The sequence below is a fragment of the Aquarana catesbeiana genome, linkage group LG01, assembly GCF_042186555.1.
Source record: "Aquarana catesbeiana isolate 2022-GZ linkage group LG01, ASM4218655v1, whole genome shotgun sequence".
Lineage (NCBI taxonomy): Eukaryota > Metazoa > Chordata > Amphibia > Anura > Ranidae > Aquarana > Aquarana catesbeiana.
Window position 1 is genome coordinate 536662919 of NC_133324.1, and position 19026 is coordinate 536681944.

General features: G+C 40.7%; 1 protein-coding gene across 4 annotated transcripts in view; it reads left to right on the top strand.

The window, feature by feature from the left end:
- SEMA6B (semaphorin 6B) overlaps positions 1–19026 on the top strand; it is a 1880978-nt gene that overhangs the window by 76343 nt on the left and 1785609 nt on the right. For 3 of the 4 annotated variants that reach the window (XM_073594847.1, XM_073594838.1, XM_073594868.1), the window contains exon 2: positions 15265–15391. The exons of the other annotated variant lie outside the window; for it this stretch is intronic. In XM_073594847.1, the coding sequence (XP_073450948.1) occupies positions 15347–15391 (45 nt within the window). In that variant the 5' untranslated portion in view covers positions 15265–15346. The remainder of the gene's footprint in view (positions 1–15264; positions 15392–19026) is intronic. 4 annotated transcript variants of the gene reach the window in all.

The window sequence follows — 19026 nt, forward strand, 5'->3', positions numbered from 1 at the left end:
GGAAGCTACGAGCATTTCATGACTTAGATTTCGCCAGATGTAAATAGCGCTGTCCCCCCCTGCTCTCGCGAGCAAGCATCGGTCTGGCGTCAAATGTAAACAGCAATTGCACCATGCATGTGAGGTATCACCGCGAAGGTCAGATCGAGGGCAGTAATTTTAGCAGTAGACCTCCTCTGTAAATCTAAAGTGGTAGCCTGTAAAAGCTTTTTAAAAATGTATTAATTTTGTTGCCACTGCACGTTTGTGCGCAATTTTAAAGCATGTCATGTTTGGTATCCATGTACTCGGCCTAAGATCATCTTTTTTATTTCATCAAACATTTGGGCAATATAGTGTGTTTTAGTGCATTAAAATGTAAAAAAGTGTGTTTTTTCCCCCAAAAATTTAAAAATCGCTGCGCAAATACTGTGTGAAAAAAAAAAATGAAACACCCACCATTTTAATCTGTAGGGCATTTGCTTTAAAAACATATATAATGTTTGGGGGTTCAAAGTAATTTTCTTGCAAAAAAAAAAAAATTTTCATGTAAACAAAAAGTGTCAGAAAGGGCTTTGTCTTCAAGTGGTTAGAAGAGTGGGTGATGTGTGACATAAGCTTCTAAATGTTGTGCATAAAATGCCAGGACATTTCAACCCCCGCCCCCCAAATTACCCCATTTTGGAAAGTAGACACCCCAAACTATTTGCTGAGAGGCATGTCGAGTCTATGGAATATTTTATGTTGTGACACAAGTTGCGGGAAAAAGACAAATTTTTTTTTTTTGCACAAAGTTGTCACTAAATGATATATTGCTCAAACATGCCATGGGAATATGTGAAATTACACCCCAAAATACATTCTGTTGCTTCTCCTGAGTACGGGGATACCACATATGTGAGACTTTTTGGGAGCCTAGCCGCGTACGGGACCCCGAAAACCAAGCACCGCCTTCAGGCTTTCTAAGGGTGTAAATTTTTTATTTCAACCCCCCCCCCAAATTACCCTATTTTGGAAAGTAGACACCCCAAGCTATTTGCTGAGAGGTATAGTGAGTATTTTGCAGACCTCACTTTTTGTCACAAAGTTTTGAAAATTGAAAAAAGAAAAAAAATTTTTTTTTCTTGTCTTTCTTCATTTTCAAAAACAAATGAGAGCTGCAAAATACTCACCATGCCTCTCAGCAAATAGCTTGGGGTGTCTACTTTCCAAAATGGGGTCATTTGGGGGGGGGGGGTTTGTGCCACCTGGGCATTCCATGGCCTCCGAAACTGTGATAGGCAGTGAAGAGTGAAATAAAAAATTTACACCCTTAGAAATCCTGAAGGCGGTGATTGGTTTTCGGGGCCCCGTACGCGGCTAGGCTCCCAAAAAGTCCCACATATGTGGTATCCCCATACTCAGGAGAAGCAGCTAAATGTATTTTGGGGTGCAATTCCACATATGCCCATGGCCTGTGTGAGCAATATATCATTTAGTGACAACTTTGTGTAAAAAGAAGAAAAAAAAAATTGTCACTTTCCCGCAACTTGTGTCAAAATATAAAATATTCCATGGACTCAACATGCCTCTCAGAAAATAGCTTGGGGTGTCTACTTTCCAAAATGGGGTCATTTGGGGGGGGGTTTGTGCCATCTGTGCATTTTATGGCCTTCAAAACTGTGAAAGGTAGTGAGGAGTGAAATCAAAAATTTACGCCCTTAGAAATCCTGAAGGCGGTGATTAGTTTTCGGGGTCCCGTACGCGGCTAGGCTCCCAAAAAGTCCCACACATGTGGTATCCTCGTACTCAGGAGAAGCAGCTGAATGTATTTTGGGGTGCAATTTCACATATGCCTATGGCCTGTGTGAGCAATATATCATTTAGTGACAACTTTTTGTAATTTTTTTTTGTCATTATTCAATCACTTGGGACAAAAAAATGTATACTCAATGGGCTCAACATGCCTCTTAGCAATTTCCTTGGGGTGTCTACTTTCCAAAATGGGGTCATTTGGGGGGGTTTGTACTGCCCTGCCATTTTAGCACCTCAAGAAATGACATAGGCAGTCATAAACTAAAAGGTGTGTAAATTCCAGAAAATGTACCCTAGTTTGTAGACACTATAACTTTTGCGCAAACCAATAAATATATGCTTATTGACATTTTTTTTACCAAAGACATGTGGCCGAATACATTTTGGCCTAAATGTATGACTAAAATTGAGTTTATTATCCAATAATTTTTTTTTATAACAAAAAGTAGAAAATATTTTTTTTCAAAATTTTTGGTCTTTTTCAATTCAAAAACACAGTGATCCAATATCCACAAGCTGAGTAACAAACAACCTGCCTGTGTTATTGGATCTATATACATAAAAATATGAAATAATAAATATTGTAAATAAAACAATGTAAAAATATATAAATATACTCATATAAGGTAGGAAAAAGTCTATTAAAAGCCGTTCTCATTTGTATATATATATAAAAAATTATGAGTGTCTGTAGAAAGCCGTTTCTATTATATATAGTCTGCAGACTATATATATATATATATATATATATATATGGAAATGACCACTATACAAACAGCTTTTTCACAAAAACTGTAAAAGATATCAAACTGAAAAGATATAGCCAGATAGCTGAATATTTTGTGAACATTTTAAAGTTTGTTTGGTGTCTGTAGGTGAAAGTATGAAGGAGCTGAAACTTTTGGGAGCGTAAGAAGATTTTAAGGATCTGAAGCATGCTCCCATTGACTTCAACGTTAAAAAAAAAGTGTTAAAAAGCTTAATATTTTAAAAAGTATAAATAGTAGAAAAAAAGTTGAAAAAGTCCCATCATCAGTTGAAAGAGACGAACATTTTAATAGTTGAATGGTTTTAATTGCTGAAAGTATGCAGAAGTTACGCAGAGCCAAAAAACGTACGGAATAATAAAATTGAAATTAAAAATAAATAAAAAAACGAACAATAGTGGGAGTGCTAAAGCACTCCCACTAACTAGAAAATGCATTTCCTGGGGAAAATGCGTGGGAATGCTGAATAGCTGAATTGCTAAAACGGCCCCCATCAAAACTGCCCCCATCATATTGCCACCATCAAAACTGCCCCATCAGAATTGCCCCATCAAAACTGCCCCATCAAAACTGCCCCATCATATTGCCACCATCAAAACTGCCCCATCAAAATTGTCCCCATCAAAACTGGCCCATCATATTACCACCATCAAAACTGCCCCATCATATTGCTACCATCAAAACTGTCCCATCAGAAATGCCCCATCAAAACTGCCCCATCATATTCCTCTATTATAAATCAGTACATGGTGTGTCTGTCCCCTCCCCCGGGCTCAGTAATCAGAGCTGAGATGCTCCAGCCGCCTCCCCCACCGCCCACCACTGTGTATAACAGAAGCTTTGGTATCCATGGCAACAAAAGCAACCCAGTACACTCTGTTTAATCGATACAATTTCCTGAAATGACCACTAAACAAACAGCTTTTTCACAAAAACTGTAAAAGATATCAAACTGAAAAGATATAGCCAGATAGCTGAATATTTTGTGAACATTTTAAAGTTTGTTTGGCATCTGTAGGTGAAAGTATGAAGGAGCTGAAACTTTTGGGAGCGGAAGAAGATTTTAAGGATTTGAAGCATGTTAAAAAGCTTATTATTTTAAAAAGTATAAATAGTAGAAAAAAAGTTGAAAAAGTCCCATCATTAGCTGAAAGAGCTGAACATTTAAATAGTTGAATGGTTTTAATAGCTGAAAGTATGCAGAAGTTACGCAGGGCCAAAAAACGTACAGAATAAAATTTAAATGATTAAATAAAAAAAGAATAACAATAGTGGGACTGCTGAAGCAGTCCCACTAATAAATAAAAAATGAATAACAATAGTGGGACTGCTGAAGCAGTCCAACTAATAAAAAGCACAAAAAATTGTGACTCACTTTAAATTTGCATCAGCAATGGTATTGTTTGTGCTTTGTAAAGACACCTGTGTGAGTTTGGGTAAAGATTGTTGTGAGATGGAGAGTAATGCCACATACACACGATCGGAATTTCCATCAGAAAAAACTTGGATGGCTTTTCCGACGGAATTCTGCTCAAGCTTGCCTTGCATACGCATGGTTACACAAAAGGTCTCGGAACTTTCGACCGTCAAGAACGCCGTGACGTACAACACTACAACCAGCCGAGAAAATAAAGTTCAATGCTACTGAGCATGCATCAAATTGTTTCTGAGCATGCGTGATTTTTTGCGTGTCCGAATTGCATACAGACGAATGCACTTTCGGATAGGAACTTTTCTCGACCGAAAAATAGAGAACATGCTCCCAATCTTTTGCTGGCTGGAATTCCGCCAGCAAAAGACCGATGGAGCATACACACGGTCGCATTTTCCAACAAAAAGCTGAAGCAGTCCCACTAATAAATAAAAAATGAATAACAATAGTGGGACTGCTGAAGCAGTCCAACTAATAAAAAGCACAAAAAATTGTGACTCACTTTAAATTTGCATCAGCAATGGTATTGTTTGTGCTTTGTAAAGACACCTGTGTGAGTTTGGGTAAAGATTGTTGTGAGATGGAGAGTAATGCCACATACACACGATCGGAATTTCCATCAGAAAAAACTTGGATGGCTTTTCCGACGGAATTCTGCTCAAGCTTGCCTTGCATACGCATGGTTACACAAAAGGTCTCGGAACTTTCGACCGTCAAGAACGCCGTGACGTACAACACTACAACCAGCCGAGAAAATAAAGTTCAATGCTACTGAGCATGCATCAAATTGTTTCTGAGCATGCGTGATTTTTTGCGTGTCCGAATTGCATACAGACGAATGCACTTTCGGATAGGAACTTTTCTCGACCGAAAAATAGAGAACATGCTCCCAATCTTTTGCTGGCTGGAATTCCGCCAGCAAAAGACCGATGGAGCATACACACGGTCGCATTTTCCAACAAAAAGCTCTCATCTGAGTTTTGCTGGCGGCATTTCCGATTGTGTGTATGCGGCATTACAGATGAAAGTGACAGAGAAAAATATATTTTACCAAAACATTCCATATTCTAGCATTCTTAAAAACAAAATAGATGAGAAAAAACAAAACAGAAGCAGCAACAATGTTGCAAGGAACATTTATTTCAGAGAAAGATACATTTCATTTCAACATTAAAAGTATTTATTTATTGTACCATTAGAATCAATGGCTGAAACTTGCATTGGACTATAATAGCGCTGATTTTTATTCTCAAAAACGCGTTTTAACCAAGTGATAATTTTGGTATTTACTATAGCGCCTGGTAAAAAAGACACTGGAGCTAAAATAAGAGCTATTTGCAGGTCTGAGCATACCAAGTTGTGTTGGCACCTAGTTGTACAGAAACAGGGAATTTATCTTTTCTCAGACTTTTAAAGGTATTTCAGTGTAGAAATCACTTTTTTACACAGTTTAAAAGCAGATTATCTTTAAATAATATACCGCATATTTCAGTACCATTTAGGCAATTATATCATGCTCTAAACATTATTTCCAGTGCAATTCTCCAGATTTTAGCAGAGTTATGCCCCGTACACATGAGAGGAATGTCCGACAGAAAAAGTCAGACGGGAGCTTTTCATGGTATATTCCAATCGTGTGTATGCCTCATCGGACTTTTTACGTTGAAAATTCTGACGGACTTAGAAAGAGAACATGTTCTAAATATTTCCAACGGAACCAATTCCTATTGGGAAAACCGCTCGTCTGTATGCTGTTCCGACGTACCAAAAACGACGCATGCTCTGAAGCAAGTACGAGACGGAAGCTATTGGCTACTGGCTATTGAACTTCCTTTTTCTAGTCCCGTCATACGTGTTGTACGTCACCACATTCTTGACGGTCGGACTTTGGTGTGATCGTGTGTACGCAAGACAGTTTCAGCGGAATTCCGACGGAACTCTGTCGGTAAAACCTTCAGAGTTTATTCCGACGGGAAAACCAGTCGTGTGTACAGGGCATAAAGATTTGGGTGCTATTTTGTTTCAGGGAACTATATTACATTCGATTTTGGGAGTATTTTCTCACCAGCGCTATAGTGAATACCGTTTTAGCACTAATTAGGGCTACTATCGCTATTTCGCGCAAACTTGCGCTAGTTAGCGTTAATTCATGCAAATTTGCGCAAATTAGTGCTGCGGTGCTATAGTAAATGACCCCCATACTGTATATACAGTGGCCGGTAGGGAGGTGGTTAATATTTCTTTTTAACATAAAGTTTATTTGTTTTGAACATGACATGTTAAAACAGCGGTATAATCTCAACAGTCGTTATCTATAACATAAATGGAAATACAGCAGAGTATTAGCTGTCAACAGATCAGTTAATCCAATCTAGCCAGTGAGGTATATTGCTCTTAGATGTCTTATACCAGGAGAAATGCAATTCCATTGTTTAAAATTAGGACAGCAGATAAATTGATTAATGGGATATGTTGTATAGGGGAACTGGGTGGAGTGGGGGGGGGCATGATCCCCCATGAGCTTGTAAGCCTAAAGTTATAAACCCCGATCATATCATGAACTCCACCAAGTGTGAACAGGGATATAGACTCAAATGGGCAGGAATCCTCAGGTGGTTAATATTTACACATAGTAAGGGTTTTTCTTGTAAACATTATATTTTTACACATTTTCACATTTAAATGCCGGTTCACACTTGTGCGAGTTTATAACGAATGTGTTGCGTTAAACAAAAACTAGATTCACATGTCATCCAAAAAGTAATTGTTTTCAATTACGGTCGTTCACATATATGCGTTGTGATTCCTCTCCGAATGCGATGCGATAAAAAAAGGGTCTTGTGCGAGTATACAGTGTTGCGTTGCGAATTTAGTCTCCATAGCCATCAATGTAAATCGTTCTGGAAGTGCATTGTTGGTTCAGATATGTGCGAATTCTTCACCTCCAGCTCCTCCTTTCAACAGTTCAGGTCAACTCAGTTCTGCCCCCTCACTTCCTGTTTCCTGTCTCATGTCCATCTGTAAGCAGTCAAGATGGCCCCCAGGCTTCGGAACACCATTGATAATGAGGAGCTCATCAGACTTGTCCGTGACAGGCTTTATATATGGGACAGCCGGATTGAAGAATAAAAAAAAAATGCCCGGAAGAGCAGAGGCTGGGATGAAATTTGTAAAAGTCTGTATGCAGACTGGGATGACTTCACACCTCAGGTTCGCAAATATAAACGTAAGTATATTTCTATTTATTCATCCCACTGACCACCAATGTAAGGGAATGCATCCCACTGACCACCAATCTCACTGACCACCAATCCCACTGTCCACCAACCCCACTGACCACCAATGCCACTGACCACCAATACCACTTACCACCAATACCACTTACCACCAATACCACTGACCACCAACGCCACTGACCACCAACGCCACTGACCACCAACGCCACTGACCACCAACCCCACTGTCCACCAATCCCACTGACCACCAATCCCACTAACCACCAATCCCACTGTCCACCAACCCCACTGACCACCAACGCCACTGACCACCAATCCCACTGACCACCAATCCCACTGACCACCAACCCCACTGTCCACCAATTCCACTGACCACCAATCCCACTGTCCACCAATCCCACTGTCCACCAATCCCACTGTCCACCAACCCCACTGTCCACCAACGCCACTGTCCACCAATCCCACTGATCACCAATCCCACTGTCCACCAATCCCACTGTCCACCAACCCCACTGTCCACCAACGCCACTGACCACCAACCCCACTGTCCACCAATCCCACTGACCACCAACCCCACTGTCCACCAACGCCACTGTCCACCAGCCCCACTGTCCACCAACGCCACTGACCACCAATGCCACTGACCACCAATGTTGTGGAATGATATTGCATGCTCTGTATGTTGACACAGAAAGTGCAAAAAATAGATGGAAACACTGTCGAACAATAAAACTTTATTACATTTATAGAAAAAAGTACAGATAGTAGATGATGCAGCATTGACAGGGAAAAAGTTATTGGTCTTTATTGAATGGCATCAAGCTGCCATGATACCTGACCGGCAGGACTCATAAAGAAGTCAGTAAATTTATGACGTATGCTGGCCCCCCTCCGTGATTGCCCCTTGTATGTGTCCAATCTGCGCCTTCCATCTCATCCATTAAAGAGTCCTCGAAAATGTATTTATCTCTTTCGCGGACAAAATTGTGGAATGCACAGGCAGCTTTTACGGCAATTATGGCACTTATTGTCGTGTGAAGAAAACGCCATTTGTTTGCCAGGATTCCAAAAGTACACTCCACAACTCTGCGTGCTCTTGTTAGCCGATAATTAAAGACCCTTTTCTCCACAGACAGTGACCGGTTAGTATATGGCCTGAGCATTTTTTCTGAAAGAGCGAAAGCCTCATCACTGACAAATATTAAAGGGAGAGAGGGTTCTGATGTTCCAGGGAGTGGTCGTTTGTTTGGGAGGTCTAGTGCGTTCTCCCGAATCATTCTTCCAAAACTAGAGTGGGAAAAAATGCTGGAGTCAGAACTGCTCCCATAAGAACCGATGTTGATGTAGGTGAACGAGTAGTTTGCATCAGCCACTGCCAGAAGAACGAAAGAAAAATATTTTTTATAATTAAAAAATTTTGTCCCACTACCGACTGGCCTCACAATTCTGATGTGCTTGCCGTCTATGGCACCAACACAGTTAGGGAAGTTGCAGCGCTCCCAAAACAACTCAGCTTTGGTGTTCCATTCCTCTTTGTTTGGTTTTCTCATGACCACATCTCTTAGGACCTCCCAGATGGTGATACAGGTGTCACGCACAATTGTGCTCACCGTAGATTTTCCCAATTTGAACTCGTAGTGTAAGCTGGCAAATGAATTTCCAGTTGCTAGGTACCTGAAAAAAATATAAAATAAATTAGTTATGTTTTTTTTTTATTACAGAAGGACTCATATGCACTAGGTGGAGGAGCCTCAAGGACACACTTCAGAGACACCAGAGACTGCAGCGTGAAGCAAGGAGTGGGTCTGGTGCCCCCCCAAAGCGCCCCTATGCCTTCGCCAGATACATGGATTTTTTGAAGCCTGTACTAGAATTGAGGAAGTAAGTTATGATACATGAATCGGTCACTCTACCATCTATATCCAATTAACCAGTCCTAACCCTAACTTTTACTTCTCCCCCTATCAGCTATACTTTTTATTTCATAACAGAGTTCCAATTTTAATTTTTTGTATTGCAGCACGGAAGCAAGTTGGGAGGAGGAGGAGGAGGAGGAGGGGGAGGAGGAGGCGCATGCTCCTAGTGTTGACGATGATGAAGGAGTATCATTTGCTTGTACAAATCAGGAGGATTCATCTATGGAGCTCCAGGGTGAGCTGATCGAGGTACACGAGTCCTCTGCTCAGGAGCGGGATAATGAGGATACGGATGTTTTGACACCGTCCAGCATAAGGCAAAGGCAAGCATCTGCTTCCCGCAGGAAGAAAAGCAGCAGGGCAGCAAAACAGGTTGAAGACCAGGACCAGACCAATAAATTACTAAAAATAGTGTCAGGTATCACTGAACAAATCGATGCCCAGCGATGCCCTCACACTATGTTTGCCATTAGTCTGGTGCCACTTCTCAAAGAGGTCTTGCCAGACCATTACTTTAATATGAGGATGGCAGTGCAACATTGCATCCATTCATTCACTGTGCCACGCCATGTTTCTGTGCCAATGCACGACATTCCTAGTCCTCAAATATTTAATCCCATTTCTTCTGCCTCAAACACTGCACCAAACCCTTATCCCTCTAGTTTTGCAGAACCCTCTAGCATTTATGAGACCTGCAGATCACGAATCCCATATCCTATTCCTTCACCTGTTGCCTCAGTAATTTCACCCCCAAGTAGAACCACGGATATCGGCAGACAAATGGATATGAGACCACTTGACTCAACATCTTACCATGTCCCGACACAAAACAGACCAGTACAGCTCTACGAGCAAATACCGTCCGTTGCAAATCAATTTCCATTTGTAACAAGACCAATGGAACAGCAGAAACCGACAATTCCAAGTCATTATCCATATCACAATCGATCGCTTGAAGTAGCCTCAAACATGCCTACACCCTATCGACAATATGGGTCCCCAAGTGTACCACCAGATAACGAGATATCCCCACCTGTGTTATTGAGGAAATATCCCTCAACACAACTTGCAGCTAACACCACCAAGCTCTTCAACAGCAACACTACAACGGCACACCAAGCCTGATGAACATAGTTCACCAAGTTTCTTGAATTTGTAGATGACTACCTACTAATGCCGCTACCAATTTCATGTTGAAAATTGATACTTTTTTTGTTAGCGTTATGTTTTTGTTAAATTATTTTTTATAATTTTGAATAGTGTATTCCAAAATGCTATCATATTTTGAATGGCTCGGGGAAATAGAGATGTAGAGAAAAAAGATTAGGGGGAAAGTGGAGATGAAGATGCGAGGGAGGGAGGGAGGATGAGAGAGTTGGAGATGACAGGGAGGATGAGTTGGAGAGATAGAGTTTGAGTTACTAAAGTTTTGTAACTTAATATTAAAGTTCAGTTATGTTCAAGCTAGACAGTCAGAGGAAGCAAGACAGTCAGAGGAATTAAGAGAGTCAGAGGAAGTAAGAAAGTCAGAGGAAGTAAGAGAGTCAGAGGGAGTTAGAGAGTCAGAGGAGGTTAGAGAGTCAGAATAGGTTAGATAGTCAGGGGAAGTAAGAGAGTCAGGAAGTAAGAGAGTCAGAGGAAGTAAAAGAGTCAGAGGGAGTTAGAGAGTCAGAGGAGGTTAGAGAGTCAGAGGAGGTTAGAGAGTCAGGGGAAGTAAGAGAGTCAGAGGAAGTAAGAGAGTCAGAGGAAGTAAGAGAGTCAATGGAAGTTATAGAGTCAGAGGAGGTAAGAGAGTCAGAGAGAGTTAGAGAGTCAGGGAAAGTAAGGGAGTCAGATTGAGTTAGAGAGTCAGGGGAAGTTAGAGGGCTAGAGAGTCAGAGGAGGTCAGAGAGTCAGAGGGAGCTGGATTGTTTCCAAAATATTTCATGCCAAGTATGTAATCCAAAAAAATTACGTATTACATTTTTTAAAATAAAAAAATAAATACTTTTTTTGGAAAACAATTTTGTTGTCATATCTGTCTGCATTCTTAGCATTCCTTACTATAGCTTACTATGGTGAATAGCATAAAATTTCACACACAAAGTATATCTATAAAATTTACCTTAATGTAACAAGCAACCTTTCCGCTGGCTCTACACTATTCCGAAAGGTGGTGTTCTGATACTCCAAACGTGTACCAAGCAGCCGAAGCAATTCATCGAAACTAAGGAATAAAACCACAAATTCAATGTAAGCGACAAGCTAAAGCCCATACACAAAATCAAATAAAATGGTAATAGGAAAGAGTTCTAGTAAAAGGAGAAAAGCGATCAAAAGTTGGATTGGTGGTCAGTGGGATTGGTGGACAGTGGGGTTGGTGGTCAGTGGCATTGGTGGACAGTGGCGTTGGTGGACAGTGGGGTTGGTGGTCAGTGGGATTGGTGGTCAGTGGCATTGGTGGACAGTGGCGTTGGTGGACAGTGGGGTTGGTGGTCAGTGGGGTTGGTGGTCAGTGGGATTGGTGGTCAGTGGCGTTGGTGGACAGTGGGGTTGGTGGTCAGTGGGATTGGTGGTCAGTAGGATGCATGTCAGTGATAGATAGTAAGAAGGAGGGAGGAGGAGAAGGAAGAAGGGTACAGGTACTAACCTATTTACTGACATCCGGGAATAGTTGAAGAACTTCTCCTCATGCTGCCTGAGATCATTGTAGAGGATCCTGAACTGGCCTCTCTCTTCCCTATTTTGAATAATTGGATGGACCCAATATCTTCTTGTACTCATCAGTCTCTTCCTCATCCTCCTTCTCCTCTTCCTCCTGGCTTTGTGCATCAGGACTGCAGCAATAGCAGTAACAACTGCTGCTATGATCAACGGCATTTGATTGAACATAATGATTAAAAATCAAAATCCTCACTGACTACTCACAGACAAACCACACTCCTCAACGACAATACTCTCCCACAAAGGAAAACAAGGAAGAGCACAGGAAGTTAACACCCATTTTTTCTTGCCTTTTCGATTGGCCTGAGCACAAATCGCATCTGTGCCTAATTTACATTGAAAGCGCATACAATTCGCATTGAATTCGCAATATAATCGCGCTGGTAATAATCAAACACGCAAAGAAAAAATTTGCATCAAAATCGCATCGCACAAGTGTGAACCGGCACTAAGTGTTTAGTCTGTGGCGCAGTGTAAGTGCTATTTATATATTTAGGAACATTTACGCAGTACAGGTGTTATTCACACTTACAATATCATTTACTCTTAGAGCCTCTCTTACAGAACCTTTCCTGCAGCTCACAAGCCTGTATGGGAGAATGCCATTGTCGTATGACGTCATGTGCATAATGGCGTGGATGTGTTGTGACATTATTACGCACTGCGCATGTGTGGAAATGTTCTTGGTGGCCATTTTCAAACATATATCACCACATGGTCTAATATCATTCAATGTTGCCTCTGATGCAGCCGGTTGGAGCCCGCAAAACCGGTCAGGCATTACACTCGTCATGAACCCTGAACTCCAGACCACCAAAATGGGAAATTAATAAGTGTATTATTATTATGGATATACTCAGTGCACGATCTGGCGTAAGAAAGAAGAGAGAAGAGGGAAGAGGGGTGGAGCAGAGAGAGAGTGAGAGCCCAGAAGCAATGAAGGATTATGCCGCTTGTTGCTGTGGAAGGACCTGGGAAGCCCTGAATAAAGCACACTTCAGAGTCTGATTAAAGAAGGGGACAAGCCCGATGGAGGAACACACGGCTAGCACAGCCACCTAGGAGGAGATCCATTCATAGTCACTCACTCTATGCCTACTACCCCTGCAGGGGTAATTACGTCTGGTGAGTGGGGACCCACTGGGGGAGCACTACAGTCACACTATTTGCTGTGCACTGAAGTCACTTGGATTTTTTGGGACTACTTACATTTTTTCTTTTTTTCTTTTTATTTATGTGCAAATTTATTTTTGAATGGGACCTTGGGTTATCATATTGGACATTTATCATATTTTTGTTTAAGTGCGGATCTAACTGCACTCTATTAATAACAGTATGCTTACATAGTTAGCTTTTGTATGGAAAGGGTTGGATATTATTGCACTTTAATATTGTGTATACACTATCATATCATATACTTATGACGAATTATAACCTTGTAAAATCTGGTCGGGTTACAAGTTGGCGTGGGTACGCATCCCACTAATTATTAATTTGAGTTAGCCCTATTCAGATATATTCTAACACATATTCACCTTCTAGATTTTTGCATATACACTATATGTTTTTTATATATCTTTTAATCCATAGCTATGGATTAATATATTTTTCACTATTCATTTTTTACACTTCTACGTGGTAGTATGTTCACTTGTAATTTGGTGTAGGAGTGTAGTCTAACACTTCACACCACTTCTTAATAATCACTTAGAGGGTAGCGTCAATCACCCCATTTTTTTATACCTACTCCTGTAAGTTCCTTCTGGGAACCCAATAAAGGGGGGCTGCAACCCACACTGTCTCACGCGCGGAATCCATTATAAATTTACTCAGTGCACTTTGGCTACTTTATGAATGTATAGGAGAATCTGCCAGAGGGGCTGTCTTTGGACCCTTGTCTGCTACAATTCTAAGACCCTTAGCTCTGTGAATGCCTTTTGAAAACATAACACCTATATGAGGTAGAATGATGAAGGCCCCAAGTGCACTATATGGCATTTACCATTTGATATGGTGTAGAATACTGATATTGGCCATATCTCCTCCTCTGAACCAAAGAGACTGGCTACCTATATGCTATAACATTGGATTCCTACAGATTATTATCCTGCATTTTGGATGAACCTTTCTGTATTTGAAGCTCTTTTCCAAGTGACAAGTGTGAGGGAGTTTGAGTGGGGTCTTGCACAAATATCATCGAGTGGAGTACTGTACATGTTCGTTAGCCCAAACTCCTCCTCTAGACCACTTTGTTTGCCACAGTGGAACATTATTGTATGCACTCAGTGACTTGATTAGTGTATTATTATGGATATACTCATTGCACTTTGGCTACTTTATGGATGTATAGGAAAATCTGCCAGAGTGGTTGTCTTTGGGCCCTTGTCTGCTACAATTCCTTTAGGACCCTTAGCTCTGTGAATGTCTTTTGAAAACATAATACCTGTGTGAGGGAGGATGATGAAGGCCCCAAGTGGACTATATGGCATTTACTCTTTGATTTAATATGGTGTGGAATACCAGTATTGGCCATATCTCCTCCTCTGGACCACAGGGATTGGATACCTATATGCTATAACATTGGATTCCTATGATGCCTACAGATTATTATCCGGCATTTTGAAAGAACGTTTCTGTATTTGAGGTTCTTTTCCAAGTGACAAGCGTGAGGGAGTTTGAGTGGGGTCTTGTACAAATATCATCGAGTGGAGTACTGTACATGTTCGTTTGCTCACACTCCTCCTCTAGACCACTTTCTTTGCCACAGTGGAACATTATTGTATGCACTCAGTGATTTACACTACTATCCATTACAGTGAGAGAGTATCCTGACAGCATAACATCCACATGGAAATATATCTCCTCCCTTAGCAGCCTACCTAATCCCATTTGACAATATGGGTTTTGGTTGTTCTGTATTTTTTGTCATAAAAGTTTTGTGGACGGCCCCCCACTCCACAGTAGATTATTCGTTAAGGATGGTTAGACCTGGTAGGATATTTTCTTTTTTGATTTTTGGTTAATATAACAAAGATGGCCTCTTAGCAAATGTCTTGGGATGTCAGTTTTCCAAAAAAGGGGTTTATTTTGCAGGTGTTTCTACTGTCCTGGCATTTCAGGGCCTCCAAAAATGAAATTGTCAGTCAGGAAATCAGATTTATAATTTTTGCCCTTTTGAAAGCTGAAGTTGTCCCTTGGATTTTGGGCCCCTCTATGTGGCTAGGCTGCAAATAAGCCCCACACATTTTATACCCCTGTACTTGGGAGGAGTATCAATCACTGTAATTCTAAGTATGCCCGTGGCATGTGTGTGTGTCTGGGAACATAACAACTAATGTGAAAAAATATTTTTTTCCTAGTTTTCCAAAAATGTGTGATAAAAAAAAAAAATTTTGACTCACCATGCCTTCTTTGAAAATACCTGTCCTTTTTTAAAGGCATGGAGGTCAGCAGGCGGAACCATGGACAACTGTGGAAGAACCAGGAGAGTGACACGCTTTGAAGTCTCAGTGTTCCTGCATGACACCATTTCTCAGAATTAATGGGCAGGGTCAGGGGAAAAAGGTAAGTATACACTCTTTTGTTTACAGGTACCCGCTTGCTTTGTGCATTTTAGCTGTATGGCGGGGTTACTTTAAAGTGTAATCAATTCATTAAGTTATTTCAAAGATGAGCTTGAATAATAACAGCAGGCTATGCAGCCTTTTCTTGTAAATGCTGGATCCTGTGTTAAGCTCTTTTCAGATGGACGTTTCATCTGTCAGTTTTTTTTTGTTTGTTTTTTCCGATTCTTTTATTTATTCAAGAGACATGTTCCATAACATCAGAATGATACAGGTACAGGATATACATAGCATCATGTAAGAACTAGACATCTGCATTCATTTTTGTCCGAATGCATTTTCGGGTATATTTAACAAACGATAACGAACATACAGAATCCGAAAACCGAAAGATCCGACATAAACAAATGCTTTATTTTCGTTTTCGTTGTGACAACAGTTCGATATAGATAGGAGATTCGACATGATGCTGACAATAGCGATCTGTGTCCATGGAACCTGTGGTCGATTGTGCCTAACCTTAGCTCTATTAGTCCAAGATTATTCTACATAGAGAGAAAAGATTCGACATAGAGAGAAAAGATTCAACATTATAGAGACAATAACAAAAAAGGTTGAATGTGCCTAACCTAACTCTATTAGTCCAAGATTATTCGACATAGAGAAAAAAGATTTGACATGAAGATTCGACGAAGCAGTCACAGCGAGCGGACATTTATGGTCAAATGCTCCGCCCATAGGTTATAGAAGAATTCTAATGTTGGTTGACTAGTAATAATAATTAATAAATATAATTATTACTAGTGTCATACAACATTAGAATTCTACTATAGCTTGTAGGCCGAACATTCGACCGGAAATGTATGATTGCGGCGTCGTACAGTTTAGCTGCTCGGTTGAATCTTCTTAGAACATTCGACAGACACCATAAGCCTCCAATGACAAATTCGACCTTAACTATTTCGGATTTTCAGACAAATGTATTTTTTTAACGAAACAAATTAAATAAAAACGAATTTCGGGAGTAACTAAATAAATTTATTTTTTGGACGAAAACAAAATTCCGAAACGAAATATTTCAGTGTGCACATGTCTAGTAAGAACTACATATAACAAACAATAGCAACATATAGATCTAGAATGAATTCTGTACAATGTATTCAAGGCGATTGTATGTTGAGTACCATATCATGATATCTTCCCAAGTGCAAAGAGGAACCAAATTTAAACCTGATCATGGCACTCTTCTGGAACTGTCTCAGGAAAATTTTCCTTTTTCCAGAATAAAAAGAAAGGAAATAAGATGAAAACATAAGGGTAAAGCAAAAGATAGAAGAAAGGGAAAGTCAATGAGAGAATGAGAGAAAAAAGGGGGGGAAAGGGTGGGTGGGTGGGTTAGGGGGAGCAAATGGAGGGAAAGGGGGGGCTATACAGAGCGTGGAGTCTCAGAGTGTGAGGATGTCATGCGGGATATGTAATCAGTACCGTCCGATTTTAGACATCTCACATTAAAAAGCTGAGAAAGTTTCAGTACATGGTATCATGGTTCCTGACCCTCAGAGAAGACAAACATATTCAAACAAGGTCCAGGTTTTGGTGTATCTTTCATGTTGGTGTTGTGCCGAGAGGATAAGGTCCTCCATTTTGTTTATTTCCCCTACCTACTGAAGCCAAAGACCAATGGATGGTGGCTGTGGGTTTTCCAGCGGAGAGGAATACACGTTTTGGCAGTGTCAAGGAGGTGGCAGATAACGGATTTCTTGTAGATTTTTACTAGGATGGAGGAAGCATGAAGGAGAAAAAAGCCTGGATCATTAGGAATTGGACGTTCAAAAAATTTTTGTACAATTAGCCATACATCAGTCTAAAACCTCTCGAGTTTGGGACAGGACCAAAAGAAATGTAATAGTGTTCCTCGCTCCTCCTGGCATCTCCAGCAGCGGTCTGAGGTGGCTGGAAAGAATTTATGTAACCGAAATGGGTTATGGTACCACTGTGTCAGGATTTTAAAATTCATCTTCAGTATTTTCGTACAGATAGAAGATTTATACGTAAAGTGAATAATATTTTGCTTTTGGGTCGCAGTGAACGTACGATTTATATCTTGTTCCCATCTGTTTAGGCTAGGTGGTTGGTGGTTTTCCGATGGGGTGATCGACATTCGATAGGCTGTGGAGAGAACATGTGGTAGATTGCCACTATCTGAACAGTGTTCTTCTAGAGTGGTAAGAGGTTGACAGAAATCGCCAGGGGACGATAGGGTCTGGAGAAAATGACAAAGTTGGAGAAGTCTAATTTAAATGAACCAGAAGGGTTTGTAAGGATAAGTACCGATGGCTAGGTTCCCAAAATCATGAAGTGAGAGGCTTGGTAGCGACCCGATTTAAGCAAGTTTTGCAAATTTGCATCCTGATAGCCAGGTTTAAAGAGTGAGTTCCCTAGTATTGGAAGCAGTGGTGAGGTGAGGGAAGACAGAGAGAATTGGGAGAAAATAAGCGAACAGATGCACGTTGTGGGACCTGTGTGGGGGTTTCATGTTCCTTGGTAGTGATTGATAGCACCAGGGTGCCCTGCTAAGTGGAACGTCACTCTGGGGGCCAGAGCTTAATGTCCTGATGTCTGCACCAGTCAACAAGTCTGCCTAGGTGCACAGCCTGGTAATATGTACGTATGTCCGGTACTGCCAGCCACCCATTTTGCTTGGGCAGGGAGAGTTGTCTTCTATTTAAACAAGGTCGTTTGTGGGACCATATGGATGCAGTAAATACTGACTGTGTCTGTTTGAAAGCTAGAGGGGATGAATATTGGTAATGCTTGTAATAAATACAGAAATTTAGGAAGGATGCTCATTTTTAATATATTATAGCGGCCATACCATGAGTGTAGTCCGGTGTGCCACGTGTCCAGAAGGGCTCTGATTCTTTTCAGAAGTGGTGGAAAGTTAAGATCAAATATTAGTGAAAATTTGGGGGGATGAAGGTTCCCAGGTATTTCAGTGCAGAGATTGTTCATTTTAGTTTGAAACTCGTCTTAAGATGGGAGAGAAGAGATTGTGATATGCCCACCCCATTGCTTCGGATTTGGAAAAGTTGATTTTCAAGTTAGCTAGTTTATCATAATTCTCAAATTAATGGAGGAGGTTGGGCAGTGAGATTAATGCCCTATACACACGGTCGGACTTTCTGATGGAAAATGTGCGATCGGAGCTAGTTGTCGGAAATTCCGACCGTGTGTGGGCTCCATCGGACTTTTTCCATTGGAATTTCCAACACACAAAGTTTGAGAGCAGGCTATAAAATTTTCCGACAACAAAATCCGTTTGCGTAAATTCCGACCGTGTGTGGTCAATTCCAGCGCACAAAGTGCCACGCATGCTCAGAATAAATTCCGAGACAGAACTGCTGGGTCTGGTAAAATTAGCATTCGTAATGGATATAGCACTTTTGTCACGCTGCAATGTTTTAAATTGTTTAATGCAGCGCACTCTCTTCTTCTTTATAATGCTAGAAGAATGAAGTTATTTTGCTGCTCATATTCACACAGACTTCTCACAAACTTATTTCTTTATTATTTCTTGTGATTTCATGAATATAATATTTTGATTTGTCACATCTACTGAAAATTTCTTTATTTTTT